Genomic DNA, 17306 nt, shown 5'->3' with positions numbered 1-17306 from the left:
ACTGGATGTCCAAGTCACACCATTATGACTGTGTGTAACATTTCGTGGTAATCCTCTAAGTATTTTAGAAGGAGCTGTGATAAACTTGTGCTAACAGATGGATGGATGACAGAAAACAGGTCTGATGTATAGCCATAAAAGTAACAAGTTAATACCACAATTTTTACAAGCTCACACAAAATGTTTCATCTAGAGTCAGTTCTAAATAAAAAATAATCTGCAAGGCCAATCTGCAGTGACCATGTTTCAAATCATTAATGTTTAAAATAATAATTTGGAATCATTTTAGAATACTCTCCTTCCGCAAGTTTCATATGTTAAGTAATACAACCTCTAGTAAAAAATGAAGTGCCCTAGTAGCTGTAGACACCAGACAACTTAATCTGACCTTCAACCTTTCAGTTTACTATAAACTAGGAAATTAAAAGGTCACATTTTGGAAGGTTTCCTTGGCTAGTACTGATGAGCATGTGATCAATGGAGGCTATACCTCAAGCAAACATGGCACATGGTGTATTAACTCATTTCCCCTTGTGATTCTTCTCATTTTTTGGGTAGGAAATGCATTTTTCAGGGTTACTTCTAAATGAATCCAAACACACTCATTTTCAATAGATTTTCATTTAGCCAGATGCTTCTTTTAACAAAAGACATTGTTTTCAACTGGCTTTGTTTTTTTATTATTTATTTTGTTCTATAATGGATTTTTCATGTTCTGGCTCCATTTTACTCCAAATCTGAAACTTATTTTACTTTTTGTAGAGGTTCATCTGTCAATGTGCAGTTCTAGCCAGTCTGATTTAGATCTAAGGCCAAAAGTCTCAAATTCAGACACAAACTCTGATTCTGAAACCTTCAATTTTTGGCCTGAAAGAATCTGGTCTCAGAAATTATGCTTTTTCCACTGTACTTTTTACAGCAAATAAAAACTCCACATTATTTGATATCAATGTACATGGACAACTACATTTTTCCCCTTTTCTGTAATACCCCCACTCTAGTGTACCATAAAGTATGCCAGTGTTACAGAGCACAGTCTTACAGCACTGCTTCATGAAGGGTGAATGTGGCATGCAGGATTATCAAATTAATCAACCCCATGAAAGGCTTATGAGTGGGTTTAATGGCAACTGCCTTATTTCACTTGTATTTATAAAAAAAAATGTTACCCCTGCAGGCAGGGGGATGAAGAATAGACCTAATGCCCCCTCCTGCATGTTTTGAAAGGTGACAAATGTAAATAGAAACCATGGTGATTCAGCAGCTGTGGTACCAGACTCATGATTCAAAAAGTGCAGGTTTAAATCCCACCATTGGGTCTGTCAGGTCAGCTGCCATGGTGTCCTTGGGCAAAACACTTTAAACCAATTGTCTCTGCAGTAAATAACCTACCTGTGTTGCTGTGTCACAAAATACCAAACACAAAACATTTGAAGAAAGATGTTGAGAAGCATAAGTTTTCAACACCAAATTTTGCTGTATGTATGTTTATGAAATAGTTGTTACAGACTGCATACAAATTGCTTCAGCAGTGCAGATATCTTAAACAAAGAGTATGGTAATTTGATAGACTAAGAAAAGACTGTTAGTAGTATAAGAATGATTGATATATGACCTTGATACCTAATCGGTTCTAATTATATCAAACTAATTAGAATCTTAATGTAACAATAGGCTGAGGACTGTTATATTTTATTATGTCTGAAAAAGAAAAGAACACGAAACATTCAAAACCAAGCTCTTGGGGTTTAAATGTGCATGCAACAGTGCCAAAATATGTTTACAACCCTGATGTATGAATATGGTTGTCTATTTATAGCATCATTAGCACTTTAGCAAAGGTGTATGTCCTCAAAAACTTGTAGTTCTGCTTTTGAATGCTGGTAGTTATTTTGAAAAGGCACACTTTGAATTACCATTGATCACAGGGCACACTTTGAATTACCTTTGATTACAGCTATATGTAATGTCATGCCTGGATAATCTTAGTTTTTTCTTATTAAAATTACCTTCAACCTGGTTATTTTGTTGGAGACTTGAGCCATCACCGTTAAGGGGTAGTTCAGCTGTGGCAGACAATGCTGCAAGGAAAAGGATCAGGGAAGATCTGACAAAATTCATCTCAACACTGTAACTGAGTGGTGAAAACCTGCAAGAAAAAGAAAACAGTACATGTACACAAAACACACCCAAATGCCAACCAACTGTGGTGGCTCAGATCTGTAAATGAACTATAATCCAATACATAAAGGACAACACTGTTCATTCTACTAATGACTTAACACCTGAATCTGTCAGTTCATTATGTGGTGACAGATCTGGGTCGATGTTATACATGGTTTAATAACATCGATTCACTGATGAAACAATATTTACCATGGCTGTAGTTCATCAATATACAGACTCAAACAATCAATACATGGATGATAGTAGAATGAAACCTGAACTAAATGATACACACTGTTCTAAATTAACATTTTTTATTTATATACCTTTGAATGAAGCAAACAACAAAGGCAGTATAACAGGCAGAGCTTGACACGTACAAGGTATTTTATTCCTTGTTTTGAAACTAATTTTTGGGATATTTTCTATAAACACACTGCAAAACAGATATTTCAACTATTAGACTGAAACTGGATCATCAATCTATTAATCATGACTGTGAGAATGTATCAAATTGCTTAGTGACCAGCTGTGTTTGATTACATAGCTCCATTTCCATGATCAAGTACAATCACTTCAAATGTACAGCTGTGTTTGATTACAAAGCTCCATTTCCATGATCAAGTACAATCACTTCAAATGTACAGCTGTATTTGATTACACAGCTCCATTTCCATGATCAAGTACAATCACTTCAAATGTACAGCTGTGTTTGATTACATAGCTCCATTTCCATGATCAAGTACAATCACTTCAAATGTACAGCTGTGTTTGATTACATAGCTCCATTTCCATGATCAAGTGCAATCACTTCAAATGTACAGCTGTGTTTGATTACATAGTTCCATTTCCATGATCAAGTGCAATCACTTCAAATGTACAGCTGTGTTTGATTACATAGCTCCATTTCCATTATCAAGTACAATCACTTCAAATGTACAGCTGTGTTTGATTACATAGCTCCATTTCCATGATCAAGTGCAATCACTTCAAATGTACAGCTGTGTTTGATTACATAGCTCCATTTCCATGATCAAGTACGATCACTTCAAATGTACAGCTGTGTTTGATTACATAGCTCCATTTCCATGATCAAGTACGATCACTTCAAATGTACAGCTGTATTTGATTACACAGCTCCATTTTCATGATCAAGTACAATCACTTCAAATGTACAGCTGTATTTGATTACATAGCTCCATTTCCATGATCAAGTACGATCACTTCAAATGTACAGCTGTGTTTGATTACAGAGCTCCATTTCCATGATCAAGTACAATCACTTCAAATGTACAGCTGTATTTGATTACATAGCTCCATTTCCATGATCAAGTACAATCACTTCAAATGTACAGCTGTGTTTGATTACAGAGCTCCATTTCCATGATCAAGTACAATCACTTCAAATGTACAGCTGTATTTGATTACACAGCTCCATTTCCATGATCAAGTACAATCACTTCAAATGTACAGCTGTATTTGATTACACAGCTCCATTTCCATGATCAAGTACAATCACTTCAAATGTACAGCTGTGTTTGATTACATAGCTCCATTTCCATGATCAAGTACAATCACTTCAAATGTACAGCTGTGTTTGATTACATAGCTCCTATTCCATGATCAAGTGCGATCACTTCAAATGTACAGCTGTGTTTGATTACATAGCTCCATTTCCATGATCAAGTGCGATCACTTCAAATGTACAGCTGTGTTTGATTACATAGCTCCATTTCCATGATCAAGTACGATCACTTCAAATGTACAGCTGTATTTGATTACACAGCTCCATTTTCATGATCAAGTACAATCACTTCAAATGTACAGCTGTGTTTGATTACATAGCTCCATTTCCATGATCAAGTACAATCACTTCAAATCTACAGCTGTGTTTGATTACATAGCTCCATTTTCATGATCAAGTACAATCACTTCAAATGTACAGCTGTGTTTGATTACATAGCTCCATTTCCATGATCAAGTACAATCACTTCAAATCTACAGCTGTGTTTGATTACACAGCTCCATTTCCATGACCAAGTACAATCACTTCAAATCTACAGCTGTGTTTGATTACATAGCTCCATTTCCATGATCAAGTACAATCACTTCAAATGTACAGCTGTGTTTGATTACATAGCTCCATTTTCATGATCAAGTACAATCACTTCAAATGTACAGCTGTATTTGATTACACAATTCCATTTTCATGATCAAGTACAATCACTTCAAATGTACAGCTGTGTTTGATTACATAGCTCCATTTCCATGATCAAGTACAATCACTTCAAATGTACAGCTGTGTTTGATTACATAGTTCCATTTTCATGATCAAGTACAATCACTTCAAATGTACAGCTGTGTTTGATTACATAGCTCCATTTCCATGATCAAGTACAATCACTTCAAATGTACAGCTGTGTTTGATTACATAGTTCCATTTTCATGATCAAGTACAATCACTTCAAATGTACAGCTGTATTTGATTACAGAGCTCCATTTCCATGATCAAGTACAATCACTTCAAATCTACAGCTGTGTTTGATTACATAGCTCCATTTCCATGATCAAGTACAATCACATTATTAATGTTGACCAATGTGTCATCGCCCAAAATGGTCTGTGCTTCGAGCTGATAACGGTTTAACTAATTTCACAAAATAAATTGTTTTGCTTCATTTCAACACAGTAATCAGTTTCTTGATGCAAATTTTGACAATTTTTCTTCAGAAAATACACATCTTATCTGGAGCTCTGTAATGTATACATCCAACAAAATGTCTTTTTGTACCTACCACATTTAACTAAACAAGAACTACAAATACAGCACTTTTTTGATTCAAAGAATCCTATCCTATCAAGAGACATCAGTTATTTATTCTTGAATGTAATTTTCAAATAATACCTCTGAGTCAATGGTTTTGACCTGATTTTTGCAGGTTCTTCCTGCACCAGTTATAATGGCTGCTGCATATAGCCTGTCTTGAGAAATGGCATTCAAGACGAAACAACAAAAACTATTTGATCAATTCAGGTAATTATTGGTTCCATTACACTACTGTTTGCATTTGTACACTTACCCTACACTATAGACTGATTTTTAGTCCCCTTAGAGTGCACACCATATAGTGTGTGTGTGTGTTAAGGATTTTTTTAATATAGCGTTAACAATTTTTCAGTCATATTGCTACGATGTCTGAAGTGTGACAGTTTATAGTGATGTCTAGCACTGGGGAATCAAGCCGCAGACATGTAGCATGATGTCCCACCCAGTTACATTATTCTGACACCAGGCTAAACAGTCCTAACACTAACCTCTTAAAGCTGAGCGCCAAGTGAGGCAGCTGTTAGTACCATTTTTGTAAGTCTTTGGTATGACTAGGTCGGGTACTGAACCCATGACCTCCCGCATCCAAGGCGGGTGCTCTAGTCACTAGACCACCGGAGCGGTCGTATGAAAGTGAAACCCAGGTGTTGAATGAAGTATGCACAACATAATGACATTCTGCATAAATAAAATGTCTTCATCTCCCACTTAAACATAAGCTACTGCCTACTGCTGATTGAGATGAATCAAATAAAGGAGTTCAATCAAGAAAGTAAGATTTACATCCTTTAAATGCCCCTATTTTGTGTAGGATAAATGCTAGGATACATGCTAGGATAAATGCTAGGATACATGCTAGGATACATGCTAGGATAAATGCTAGGATACATGCTAGGATAAATGCTAGGATACATGAATTCAAAACAAAACAAACCATGACCTTACAGCAACCATGCCAACTGCATCCTTCACACTCCTACTCAATAAATATAATATTTCAGCATAGAAAGCATAAGTGATGTTTATATCGTACCAAAAGATGCACACTGAGAGAAAAACATTTTTGTTGGGCACTCTCCTTTATACTGTCACACACCTGGTGTACCAATTTGGCAGAATATAAAAAGTGTTTGTCAATAATTTTAGTGTAACTTATCAACGTTCAGTGAGCATTTAAAAGAAAGACAGCAGGAAAGCAGAAACACTTTGCTTATATTTATTTTCACAAGTTAGCCCATCCTACAGTGTATTCATGCAATGATACAAGTGATGGGGGGGGGGGGGGAATGTACGCACATCTACATTTTGTAATTTCTCTATGTGACAGTAATGTGATACATACCATATCAAATACATTTACTGTGATATGTATCATGATACTATACTGAATGCAATTATTATATGTATCATGATACATACCATATTTAATACATTTATTGTGATATGTATCATGATAATACTATAGTGAATACAATCACTATATGTATCATGATACATATAAAATACAATTACAGTATGTATCATGATATATACCATATTGAATAAATTTATGGTGATATGTACCATGATAAATCAGTCCCAGTAATGACCAAAAGAATAAAAATGCCATTATTAGGACAGATTTAACAGCCTGTATGAGAACCATATACCTATGTTTAATGGACACTCTTGTGTGACACCTAGGTTTAAAGTTTAAGGGGACAATTTACAAGATGTAACATCTACAGGGACACTTAACTCAGTCTTGAAATTAAATGTATTTGAGTTCCAAAATAAGTTTATATTTCAAAGTTGTTCAGCCCAGAAAAGCAAAACATTTGGTGATACATAATTGTTTATGGGTCATGCTGTTTAAAGATGACTGAAAATATATAACATGTGACCAATAATTTAGAAGTAGAATATTTTTTGGTAAAATGGCATAACATTCACACTACACCATATATAACATACAAAATTTTCTATTAGACTTACATATGCAATATATATACCTTTGACAAAAAGACTGTTAAAAAACTTGTACAATTTTTACAGTCAAGTTAAAACTAATGGAATCTGGATAAACATACAAAGTTTAAAACAAATACCTATACCTATGCTTTCAATCTTGACCGACAAAAAAAACTGAGAGTGAGTGAGTGAATATATATATATGAGAGAGAGAGAGAGAATTATAGATACGCCAGACAGAACAGAAATTGCTATGCTTGGTTTCTAAAGAAGACTGCTTGATAATAGTAGGCAGAATTAATATTTTAATACAAATAATACTATGATACAGGTTGGAGAAGTTTTAACTTATACTCTATGGAGATTTGAATCCAGGTCCATGGGTAAATGGCACCCATCACCTTGCCTGCACACATGAGCCTATATTCCCTCACAACTAAACTCACATCACCAAAAAATGATGATACTCAGTCAGTGTTATATTCACTCGTGTGTAGCAGACATACTCGCATGACAATCCAGTAATTAATTCTCACCTATCTACAGAGTCATTCTGAATTTCTATAAAAGAAATCAAGGTATATAGAATTAAGTATAGGGAAATATAAATATACACCAGACAGAATGGAAAGTGCTATCCCTGGATTCTATAAAAGAACAGTTGATAATAGTAGGCAGAATTAATATTTTAATACAAATAATACTATCATACAGGTTAGAGAATTTCTAATGCATACTATACAGAAATTCGAACCTAGGTCCACGGGTAAACAGCACCCATCGTCTTGCCTGTGTGTGTGTATATATCATTTTGAGAGTTGAGAGGTTGGATGTATACATATGTGTATGCTGGGGAAATTAGCTCAAAATTCTGCATTTTTATTTAGACACATATTATAATTTTATAATTATATGTTCCATTACACTATTCACCTTGTGCTGTCCCTAATGAATTCATACAGACATTGCCTCATGTAAAGAACACATTATTACAATCTACTGCTTAGCATATCACCATGCCTACAATCTGCAACTTACCGAAACTACTTCATATCCATTTTATAGAATTACTGAACTAAAGTCAACCGTTTATAACTAAACTCCACTCCAAAACTGAACTGAACTCAGCTACAAAACAAACTGAGGGAAAGATGACTTGACTTCCTGTATCTGTATGTATACCAAGCTGAGACCAATAAATATTGGGACTTAGTAGATTCATAAGAACATTTACTGAGCCACATATTAAAGCTACTGGCAAAAGTTAGAGATCTACTAATCAAGTTAGCTTCTTCCCTATCTACAGGTTCCATCTGTAACCCCCTACCAGATGTATACCCTACAGGTAATCTCACCACATCAGGACTTAATATGATGTGATCATAGTATTTGTAATTGCAGGTCATTTACCGTGTATATTTGCTCATAAGTTGAGTCAAAGTGCAAACAAAGATCCTAATCTGCCATAGCATAACACACCTGCTGATCAGGGTCTACTGTTTGCTCTACTGATTACTTCTAACAAACTAAACTGACCCGGGTCTGCTGACACACTATGCAACGGCAGATCTGGGTGTGTGCATTTTGCAGCTGGATTCCTCTTAGAAGCAATTATATATGATGTTCTCCATCTGGAATGTCCATCATCCTGCCTAGAAAAGACCCCTACAGTTATCATTGGCCTTCAGGTTCTTTTAGCTAGTATGACACAGGTGTGACACCTTGTAATCTAACACTGCTTCTATAGTATATATAGTATGGCTGATGTATGTACCTACTTGCACACATAATTGAATCCAATTCTAAGAACTCTGTAAGCCTCAAGTAGTAGTTGTAATACTTGTATAACATTACTTTTCCTAATAAAATGTATATTTTCCCAGTTATTATGTAAGAGTAACTGGCCCTAAAATGTATATTTTCCCAGTTATTATGTAAGAGTAACTGGCCCTAAAATGTATATTTTCCCAGTTATTATGTAAGAGTAACTGGCCCTAAAATGTATATTTTCCCAGTTATTATGTAAGAGTAACTGGCCCTAAAATGTATATTTTCCCAGTTTTGATGTAAAAGTAACTGGCCCTAAAATGTATATATTTCCCAGTTATTATGTAAGAGTAACTGGCCCTAAAATGTATATTTTCCCAGTTATTATGTAAGAGTAACTGGCCCTAAAATCAAATTCTGTGATATGTCAATCAGAATGTTTCTCAGTCAGGAATGTCTCTACTCTATTAAACACTGATTAATATGCACCCAATTGCAAACAACATAGACCCTGATCTACTGGCATATAAAACTATCTACCAAACTGAAGACAGACCCCAATCTACCATCACATAAATATGTACCAAACTGCAAACAACATAGGCACTGATCTACCATCATATAAATATCTAACAAACTACAAAGAACACAGACCCTGATCTACCATCATATAAATATCTAACAAACTGCAAAGAACACAGACCCTGATCTAGCATCATATAAATATCTAACAAACTACAAAGAACACAGACCATGATCTAACATCATATAAATATCTAACAAACTACAAATACAGACCCTGATCTACCATCATATAAATATCTAACAAACTGCAAAGAACACAGACCCTGATCTACCATCATATAAATATCTAACAAACTACAAAGAACACAGACAATGATCTACCATCATATAAATATCAAACAAACTGCAAAGAACACAGACCCTGACCTACCATCATATAAATATCCAACAAACTACAAAGAACACAGACCCTGATCTACACTCATATAAATATCTAACAAACTGCAAAAGAATACAGACCCTGATCTACCATCATATAAATATCTAACAAACTACAAAGAACACAGACAATGATCTACCATCATATAAATATCTAACAAACTGCAAAGAACACAGACCTTGATCTACACTCATATAAATATCTAACAAACTACAAAGAACACAGACCCTGATCTACCATCATATAAATATCTAACAAACTGTAAACAATGTAGACCCTAATTTATGGTCATAATGCACCAGATGATCTGGGTCTCACCTGTTTTCCTGCAATTATCCAATGTAGTCCACTTTTATACAGTCACCAATATGTTATCACTTTTTACCAAGGTGTACAATAAGTTTGAAATTTGGGAAAGAACTGGGCAAAAAGTACCCAACAAGGTTGTGATTTCTGTCCCTTAATAAATAGTAAAAATGAAAACTTCTTGTACAATTGTACTGATGCAATAACAATCCAGTTCAATGACAATGAAAATGTCACTGAAAAGTATACAAGACCTTTGGAAATCTTTAGCAATTTATGACTTGATGTAAATTGGGCATGAAGACTTTTTGTTTCAGACTGGTAATGTGGGGGATGGGGTGGAGCTTAAGGGACAAGCTGGTGAATGGACACAATAATTGGAGGCAGAAACCAGCTGCCAAAGCCTAGAAGGGACAGACCACTGCTTCTACTATCTGGTGAACTCTTGTCCCTGGGAAAATGTCTGTTTAAGCTCCCAAGCTACTGCAGGGTATGAAAGTGTGTGTGTGATTTGGATTTTTTTAAACATAACTTTAACAATTTTTCAGTCATATTGTCACAATGTCTGCAGTGTGGCAGTTTATAGTGATGTCTAGCACTGAGGCATCATGCCACAGAATGTTGAATGATGTCCTGCCCAGTCACATTATCCTGACACCAGGCCGACCAGTCCTAACTCTAACCTGTTAAGCTGAGTGCCTAGCAAGGCAACTTTAAGTCCCATTTTTATAAGTCTTTGGTATGACTCGGCCAAGGCTCGAACCTGCAACCTCCCACATCCAAGGCAGACACTCTAACCACTAGGCCACAGGAGGGATGAAAGCAACAGACAAGATGCTGTTCCTGAGAGACTCTCCAGACAGGAGAGAATCTTCTTGTCCTGAGTACCAGAAGGCTTAGGACACAAGCCCAGGGTAGGAGGCAGTAAACTTCTTTGCTGCCTTATCAAGCTCCAAATGTCCTCATCCTAAAACATCTGGCCCAGTGTGTGGGAAGGAGTCAGTCACCCCAATTAAATAGGAAGGGATCAGAACCAATAGTTCCTCTGAGAACTCGTTTCGGTCCACACTGACTGAAATGACATCGTCATCCTGAGCCCGCTGCCTAAGCTGAGACTGTTCCTCCCAGTATCTCTCTCCAGAGACTGATCTAATCCCTGTTCCCAGACTAATAATCAAAACCAGGTGACTGGTGAACTCTAAACAGAGACTAGTGACACGTGGGTGATCAATAACTTGTCAAGTGACAAAGATTTGATGGACAAGACCACATCAGATTTACCTGAACAAGATCACTACTCTTCCCTTTTAGAAAGGCACGATTCACTAATCTAATTCACTGAGACAATGGCCTTGAGAGGAAGCTGCTTGCCTCTAAGTGAGAGATGCAACTACTCTCAGATTATTTTTTTTTTACTTTTTACGTGGGTCCAAAAACTGATACATGACCAGCACTGACAGCATCATTATAAATGTCAGGGATCCTTGGCTCTTTGGTGATCTCCAAACCAGAGGCTACAGAATATTCTTGCCACGCAGGATCTGTAGTTTTTCACAATACAGCAAGGGATGCAGACTCTTGGGAATGGAAAGGATCATCCACTGAGGAAGAAAAGCCTCTGCATGTGAGGCAACTTTTCGCCCTGTATATGAAGTAATGTCAGAGCAAAGACAACAACTGATTAGCGTGCACACCCAATGCATGTTCAGCAGGTGGGATGAGTGTTCCATGGGACTTTCCTGTACCAACACTTGCCCACACTTAGTGAAAGAAGAATTTCTAAAAGATAAAAAAAAAAACAAGACCTAAAACCTAACGTACACATGCTTACTATAGCACTGGAACAATGTAGGGGAATACAGTTTAATAAAGGAAAGAAATTTCTGTCACAGTTCATGCTGCCAATGCAAACAACTTCACCGTATACTGATCTCTCTCTCTCTCAGAAGTACATAATAATTGTATTGCAGAACCTCATAAGGATTAGCGATATGAATATAGCAGAGGGGGCAAACAGACCGAAACTATTTTCACAATAAACCCCTCCAGGAAAATATTCCTCGATAGAAGGCTTATTTCGACGAAATAAACCCTTTTATTCAGAAAACGAGACAAAAAAAAATGTCCCAAAAAATTCGGAGAGTCTCTCCTCGAGAAATTTTTCGAATTTCCCCAGGGATGCAATGCATTTCCGCTGGCAACTTGGGTTACTTCAATAAATCTGAAACAGTTTCCGTGGCGGGGTCGTTATTGAAAAATCCATGGGTCGGGTCCGTCCCCCCTCTGCTGCTCTACGAAATGAGTTTCCAAGGAAAAACATTTTTATGTTAACCATACAATGTATCAAGGCCGATACGGTATCGTGTCCGCGGGTCGTGTAAGTTTATTGTCACAAATCCGTGCGGGGTTTTTTGAGCGCGACTAAAGAAATTCTTAAACTTATTAATATCCATATCGCCGCTACACCAGGTTTGATGAATATTTCTCAGCGTATGAACATCAACTCCATTAAACACAGCAAGAAGATTACAGTTATCCCTGATTACCTTTGGTATTTGTGTGTAACGTTGAGTAACATAAATCACGTCTGTGTTTTTGTGACGACCTCGTGAAAATATTCTTGCAGGATTTTTTTGCTTGTCCAGCATCACATCATCATACACTACTAGGTTATTTATTTCCCCGTTAAGGTCCTCAACGCTGGGAGCTTCTTCGATATCAGTGATAAATTCAACTACTTCCTCGCCGTCTTCACTCAGCGCTTTTGCACTCTCATTAAAATCTTTTATAACATTATAGCATCGCTGATCATCTACAGATGGTGCTACCAAATACAGCTTATCCCACTTCATCCACTTCATTATCATGTTCAACAGCAGTTGCGTTTTACCCGATCCTGACGGTCCAATGATAATCATTCTGATAGAATTTGGCAACACCGAATTATGCTTGATTGGCTCCCTTCGCCGCGTCGCAGAAAAGTCTGTAATTTCCATTTGTATACAAAGAATAATAATTATGGATCTATATTGTGTGAAGTGTCGGGCACGAACCCCTACGAATGATCTAACAACGGTTACAACAAAAAATAACAGACTAGCACTTTCTGGTACGTGTACGCGATGTGGCACAAAAAAATTTAAATTTCAAAAAAAAAACGAGGTGGTGACATTGCAGCCGCCCTCGGACGACTTCCAGGTACCCCTTGGGGAAAGTATCCCGGAGAAAAACATCTCCCAGGATACAATTACTGCGGTCCGGGAACACGACTAGATATCAGGCTTGACAGCAACGATCAGCCCAAACCCGGCGAGTATCCGATAAACGCTATCGACGCAGCGTGTCACATACATGATATTGCTTATCGAAGTAAAGATCTACAAGACAGGCATATCGCGGATGTGAAATTAATTCATGCACTAAGCGCCATAAAAAATAAATCATTTAGGGAGTCACTCGCTAATTGGTTAGTAAGATCAGCGATGAAATCTAAATTAGCATTAGGCGCTGGATAATTAATAACGATGCAGACAAGTCCAAGGACTTCCAACGCTAGTGTTTCCATGCAAGCGATTTATTATTCCCCAATCGGATATTGGAGAGGTAACTCAGCAATTAATAAACTCGCCAACGCGGCATCAGTACCACGCGAGGCTGCCAAAAAATGGCTGTCAAAACAGGCAATATGGCAAATCTACTTACCACCACCTCGACAAATCAACTTTGCACATTTTGATGTTAGTGTCCCCAATGAAGTTCATCAGGCTGACATACTATTTCTGCCTCATGATACTGTCCGTAGAAAAATATACAAATACGCGTTAACAGTAGTTGATGTTGCTAGTAGATACAAAGAAGCAGAACCATTAATGACAAAAACAGCGTCCGAAGTCGCCTCTGCGTTTTCGCGAATTTATCAGCGAGGACCTCTAAACTGGCCACGATTATTACAAGTTGATCCTGGCAAGGAATTTCAGGGCGCGGTGTCATCGTTGACAAAGCAGCATAACGTTACCATACGACGAGGACATACTGAAATTCATCGGGATCAGGCAATTGTTGAGCGATTTAATAGAACACTCGCTGAGAGATTATTCGGATACCAGTACGCGAGGGAATTCATTTACGATACGAGATCTCGTGAATGGGTTACAAGACTGCCAAACGTGATAGCCGCACTGAATAATGAAATTACCAGAACAACAAATATGAGGCCAATAAATGCAATCACAAAAAAGTATATACCCCCGATCACTAAAGTGATTCACGGACATGTTTCAACGCAGCCAACGACGCTAGCGGGTAATGTCACCGTTAGGTATTTATACGAACCAGGCGAACTAGAAGGAGGAAAAAAAAGAGCAACCGATCCCACATGGAGTGTTACTACACATAAGATATCCAGCATAACCAGATCAACCGGCAGACCTCCCATCTACAGATTAGATTCGACTGCTCCTCAACGCGGATTTAAACGCGAGCAACTTCAGGTGATTCCCACGGATACACAATTACCACCCCGATCACTAAAGTGATTTGCACTAAAGTGATCCGCACTTCGGTAGGCAGCACCCTCTGCGTCGGTTACACTCAAGACAGGTCAACATCACATTTTCACGTGTATGACCGCGACTGCTATCTATTCTATCTACGGTAAATTGTCTTGGGTCGTTTTTCGAATACTGCCACAGCAATAAACAATTACAACTCGCACAGTGATTATTCTGCTGTTGTTGTAATTGTATAATAAATGTTTCGTCGAGATCAAACTCGTTGCCATTTTTTTTGTCGCTCTGTTTGTAACCGGCTAATTTCTTTCTTATTGTATCATCAGCGATTGATCTGTTGATGCTGTCGTTGATAACATCATCTAATACAATTCTTCGTAACTGACCTATCCTTCTTACTCTTGACACGGCTAAATAAACTAAATTTGACCACTCGATGCGATCATCAACAATCCAAACTGTTGTATCTGAAATAGTTAGTCCCTGCGAACTGTGGATGGTCATAGCGTATCCTAGCGTCCACGGGGATTTGCTCATTTTTAGTGCCTGTTCAACAACATCAATATCAACTGTGACAATATCATTTAATACTAAATTCTGTTTTTCCGATCTCCCAGGTATATCAACGTCGGTATTCTGCAATCGCGTATCAGCTGGTCTATAACACAACGGCACTGCCAGCATGGGAAATTTCTTCTGATGTAACTGAAATAACCGCTGCTGAAGTGTGTCCCTGACTATCTTTCTACTTGCCACAATTAAATCACCTGGTTTCCACGTTTCCCAAAAGTCGCTCAGCGAAGTCTCTGGAATTATTTCACGCATTATCTCACACTGGACTTTATCAGGTTGTAGCCTGATCAACGCCTTAAACTCTTTCAGCGTTTCATCGAGTGCTCTAACATCGTTAGTTATTTCCTCATAATAATCTACAAAAGTTTTCAGCCACGTGTGTGGAGATTCACCTGTAAATGGCGGTGGTTGACCATGATCGCCGCACATCACCACTGCGGTATTTTTCTTTAGCAACCAATCCAGAAACTGTTTTAATGTATCCAACGGCACAGTGTCTATCTCATCCCAGATGATTATTCCAGGGATATACTTCGTTCCCATTCGCGTAGGAGTCCATGTGCCGCCGCTGTATTTGAAAAAACTGTGATACGTACACGCGTTAACATCCCGTTGTCGCATCTCCCTGGCAAGTCTATGTGTGGGTGTTAGCACAATCATGTCAGAGTTTCTAAATAATTCTATCGCGCGAGTTGTCTTACCGGAACCACCAGCCCCGTTGAGATAAACTGTTTTGTGTCTCACAACAGGATCGTGCACCGGCGGCAGCGAAGTTGTCGTAGAAATTGAAAATTCCCCAGATATTTCTGCGCCGCGATATTCATCCTCGATTTCAACATCAGCTGATTCACAATATCCATGCAACATTTCATTTTTTATTCTCCATGAACCCCACGATGGATCATTCGGTATAACCTTATTTAACGCCGCTAAGTGTTTTTTATCGATATAGAATGAATCCGTTGCAACTCTCACTGCGTCAACGGGAAACCTATTAATCATCGACAATAGGTTTATTGATACATAAGCTAGCATCGAAGATCTCAAATGTGTGTACTGAGATGATTCTCCGTCGATATAACTAAAAACAGTTCCTAATTTTTCCCCGTTTGACAGAAACACATCTTCGCGGGTACAAAACGTATTATTCGTGGCGGCATCAGCGACAATAAGATCCAATTCGGCCTTGTCCATGATTAATCGACTATGATGTAGTTTATGATCATACGCTCCACCTTGAGTAAATTTTCCTATTATTCTTCGTCCTAGATCTTTTGCTGTGCTTTCATCAGTTCGGGGAGCTCTTTCGATGATAATGTCGATAAACGATTCTGGATATTCTCGGAAATTTTCAATTTCTACGGTGACTTGCGGAGTTGGCAACCAAACTTCGGTTTGACGACAGTAGCATATAATCGCTTCACTGACCGTCAGCGACAGCAGTATTCGACTGTCAAGCATGTATCGCAATAACACTATTGGTGCCCATCGCTTCTCAACGAAATGTTTACCAAACCAAGCATAACACACAGGATGTAAACCCGTAGCGAGTTTAAACGACGACACACAAGCAACCCCGGTCAGGTCAAAATCAGGCAATGGTCCGTCAACAGCTACTCTTGTCATCGAGTTTGTAATGTGACCAAACCGTTTAAAATACTCACTACATTCCCCCCGCCCAAGAAAACTTCCTGGATAACACACCGTCATATCCACGGATATCATATCGCGGTGATCATACTGGGTATTCCACAAACCACCGTGCCCGTATTCGATACAGCTCTGTTGAATATCCTCGAGAAAGCTCTTCGGGGTTGGTCTCCATGAATTTCGTTCTCGGGCTATATGCGTGACAACACCCGGGACAGTAAAACACTGCGTCAGTAACGTATCAGTGTTCGTCGCATGATATTTTTCTGCGAGTTTTTTCATTTCGTGATGTAATGCCGCCGTTCTGTATACCTCCCCGTTGGGTTTCACAAACTGATCAAACTCTCCCTCGAGGTCACTTCGGAATAACCACACCGACACTGGATCGGTTTTACTTATCTGATAAATAAAATCAAACATGGAAACTCTTCGAGTTTCACCACTAGTGGTTCCCATGATAGCATTTTCCAATTCCGGATAATACTTTACAACACGATCTCGAGGAAATATCCTAACCGAGTCAGTCCAGGCGTGACTGTTATGATCGATAATAGTTATTGGTGCTCCACGGGAATCATATTTACTCTTGTACAAT

At 38.0% G+C, this 17306-nt stretch overlaps 1 protein-coding gene across 1 annotated transcript in view; it reads right to left on the bottom strand.

Annotated features, from left to right (window-relative positions):
• Positions 1 to 17306, bottom strand: part of LOC149773781 (uncharacterized) — a 215533-nt gene that overhangs the window by 127378 nt on the left and 70849 nt on the right. Inside the window, exon 3 of the mRNA XM_089946020.1 lies at positions 2010 to 2149. Within this exon, the coding sequence (XP_089802146.1) occupies positions 2010 to 2121 (112 nt within the window). The 5' untranslated portion in view covers positions 2122 to 2149. The remainder of the gene's footprint in view (positions 1 to 2009; positions 2150 to 17306) is intronic.

This window comes from Sinohyriopsis cumingii, unplaced genomic scaffold (assembly GCF_028554795.1).
Source record: "Sinohyriopsis cumingii isolate HCF-2022 unplaced genomic scaffold, ASM2855479v2 utg000573l, whole genome shotgun sequence".
NCBI classification, from domain to species: Eukaryota; Metazoa; Mollusca; class Bivalvia; order Unionida; family Unionidae; genus Sinohyriopsis; species Sinohyriopsis cumingii.
Note: the sequence above shows the minus strand (reverse complement) of the source record. Positions and strands in the feature narration are given on the sequence as shown.